This window comes from Dioscorea cayenensis, chromosome 2, assembly GCF_009730915.1.
Source record: "Dioscorea cayenensis subsp. rotundata cultivar TDr96_F1 chromosome 2, TDr96_F1_v2_PseudoChromosome.rev07_lg8_w22 25.fasta, whole genome shotgun sequence".
In the NCBI taxonomy this organism is placed as follows: Eukaryota; Viridiplantae; Streptophyta; class Magnoliopsida; order Dioscoreales; family Dioscoreaceae; genus Dioscorea; species Dioscorea cayenensis.
Window position 1 is genome coordinate 23799387 of NC_052472.1, and position 2161 is coordinate 23801547.

At 37.5% G+C, this 2161-nt stretch overlaps 1 protein-coding gene across 1 annotated transcript; it reads left to right on the forward strand.

Moving 5' to 3' along the window:
• The first annotated feature begins 1126 nt into the window (after nucleotides 1–1126).
• On the forward strand, nucleotides 1127–1765 carry LOC120275490. The gene has a single exon (XM_039282095.1). The coding sequence runs from the start codon at nucleotides 1127–1129 to the stop codon at nucleotides 1763–1765; it is 639 nt and encodes a 212-aa protein (XP_039138029.1).
• Nucleotides 1766–2161: the final 396 nt, after the last annotated feature.

Sequence of the window (2161 nt, forward strand, 5' to 3'; positions counted from 1 at the left end):
CCCTAATTATGTAATTTAATAGGGCCAATTTAATAATTTTTCTGGCTGTAATTTCTTTACATAATTCATGCACATTGCTGCTCTTTTACTTGATTGATTGAATAATTGATAGATCTGTTTCTTTTTTAACAATTAGTTTCAGTTTCTGGGATGTTAATTTTGTCTGATTCCACCTCAATTTTGCTTTTTATGTTTGATTTAGAACTACTCAATCTGGATTCGAATTAACAATTTTTAAGTATTATATATCAAAATTTTCTGATGATCTCTTGCTTTAAAACTTGTAATTTTGTTAAGTATTTGCCATGTTGCAATGCTACTGTTTCTTATAGGCTATTCTGTACATGTATTTTGAATGCATTTTATGTGAATGAAATTGGTGGTTTCTTTCTACTTTTTCTTTTTTTTTTTTATTGTACTTGAGTAATTTGTGTTTAGAGTGTGAGTAATTTTTATGTCTGATGAGTGATGACTAAGTTTACTGTTGGTTTTTTTATGAGCACAAAAGGATTTTTTGTGTGAAAATGTTTAGCTTTACTGAAATAATTAAGTTTACTGGAATTCTACACTTGTTGAAAAGATAATATTACATAAAGAAGAAGGCAAAAACAAGTAGTTTAATTTAATATTTAAATTGTATTGGTAATATCATAATGATGAAATTACAGGCCATGTTAAAATTGGAATCATTCTCATGTGTATATTCAGGTTATTTGATCATGTAAAAACATTAATTAATGTGGTAAGTTATTAGAAGGGGCATGCACATTTGGATAGTTATACATGTTACTAAAGGATTGGAAAGAGTTAGATTGATCAATTGACTCAACTTTGGATCAACAATTAATTGATCGGCGATTAAGGTTGTTCTTGTTGAACGATTCATATGGTTTTTGTAACATAAATTAATTTTCCTATTTTGTTTCCTTTATTTTAGCCAACGTTATCAACTTTCCTAGATTACATCCTGTAATTTTTCTTCCTGACTTTCAGCCTTTCTTTCTTCCTAACTTTCAGCCCTTCAATGTAAATCTATTGTATATATATTGATGGCAAATGATCAATGAGATATAAGTCAAAATTCAAAATCCTTCTTCATTTTATTATGGTATCAGTGATTTCAGCCATGACTAGCGGAATTTCCAACTCCGAGCCTTCCTCATCGCTGCTTCATTCCGATCCGTATGCGATCCACCACTCCGACAATCCCACAGCTATCCTTGTCCAGCCCCTTCTCACCAGAGATAACCATGCCTCCTGGAGTCGTGCTATGACTTTGGCGCTGCGAGCCAAGAGTAAATTCGGATTCGTCGATGGATCCCTCTCGAAACCGACCGATGCAGTCTTGATTGACAATTGGGGACGCTGCAACGATCTTGTTAGCAGTTGGATCCTTAACTCCGTCTCTCCAGAGATTCGTCCTAGCATCTTGTATGCTGAAACCGCAAGTCAAATATGGAACGATCTCAACGAGCGCTTTTCTCAGTCAAACGCACCAAAAATTTACCAACTCAAGCATTCTATCTCTTCCCTCAAACAAGAGGGAATGACGGTTTCATTTTATTTTACCCAACTTAAATCACTTTGGGATGAGTTGAGCGATGATCCTTCTGTGACACCATGCATTTGTGGTAATGCTAAGTCTGTTCTCGATCAACAACATCAAGATCGAGCCATGGAATTCCTTCAAGGACTCCACGGCAATTACTCGGTGGTGCAGCGGCCAGATTCTACTCATGGAACCGTTCCCCGTCCCATCCAGTAGCATCTACAATCTCGTCCGACAAGAAGAAAAACAGCAGGAGCTCAATCTCCGAGCGTCCCCATCCGTTGAAAAGCTGCTTTGCTCTCCAAACCTCCAAGCGCAGGCACCATTCAATCGTCCTCCCGGAAGCGACCACGACCTTTTACGCGAACATTGTAATCGCTCATGGCCACACCCAAGCGACTTGTTATCAAATCCATGGTTTTTCCGACAAAGCAACAGATAAAACCCAATAACAGGGGTAAGTCAAACTCTGCTTCTCCTTCATTCAATCAACTTACGCCAGGACAATACAACAAACTCATGGCACTGCTTGCCAAGGATGGGTCCAGCAACGACTCAGCCAATCTCGTAGGTACTATTCTCTCTTTCTCATCCTCACCTTGTTGGATAATA

What these genes read in the sequence shown, in the direction of transcription:
- LOC120275490 (XM_039282095.1), top strand. Translation starts at nt 1,127, where the DNA reads ATGACTAGCGGAATTTCCAACTCCGAGCCTTCCTCATCGCTGCTTCAT.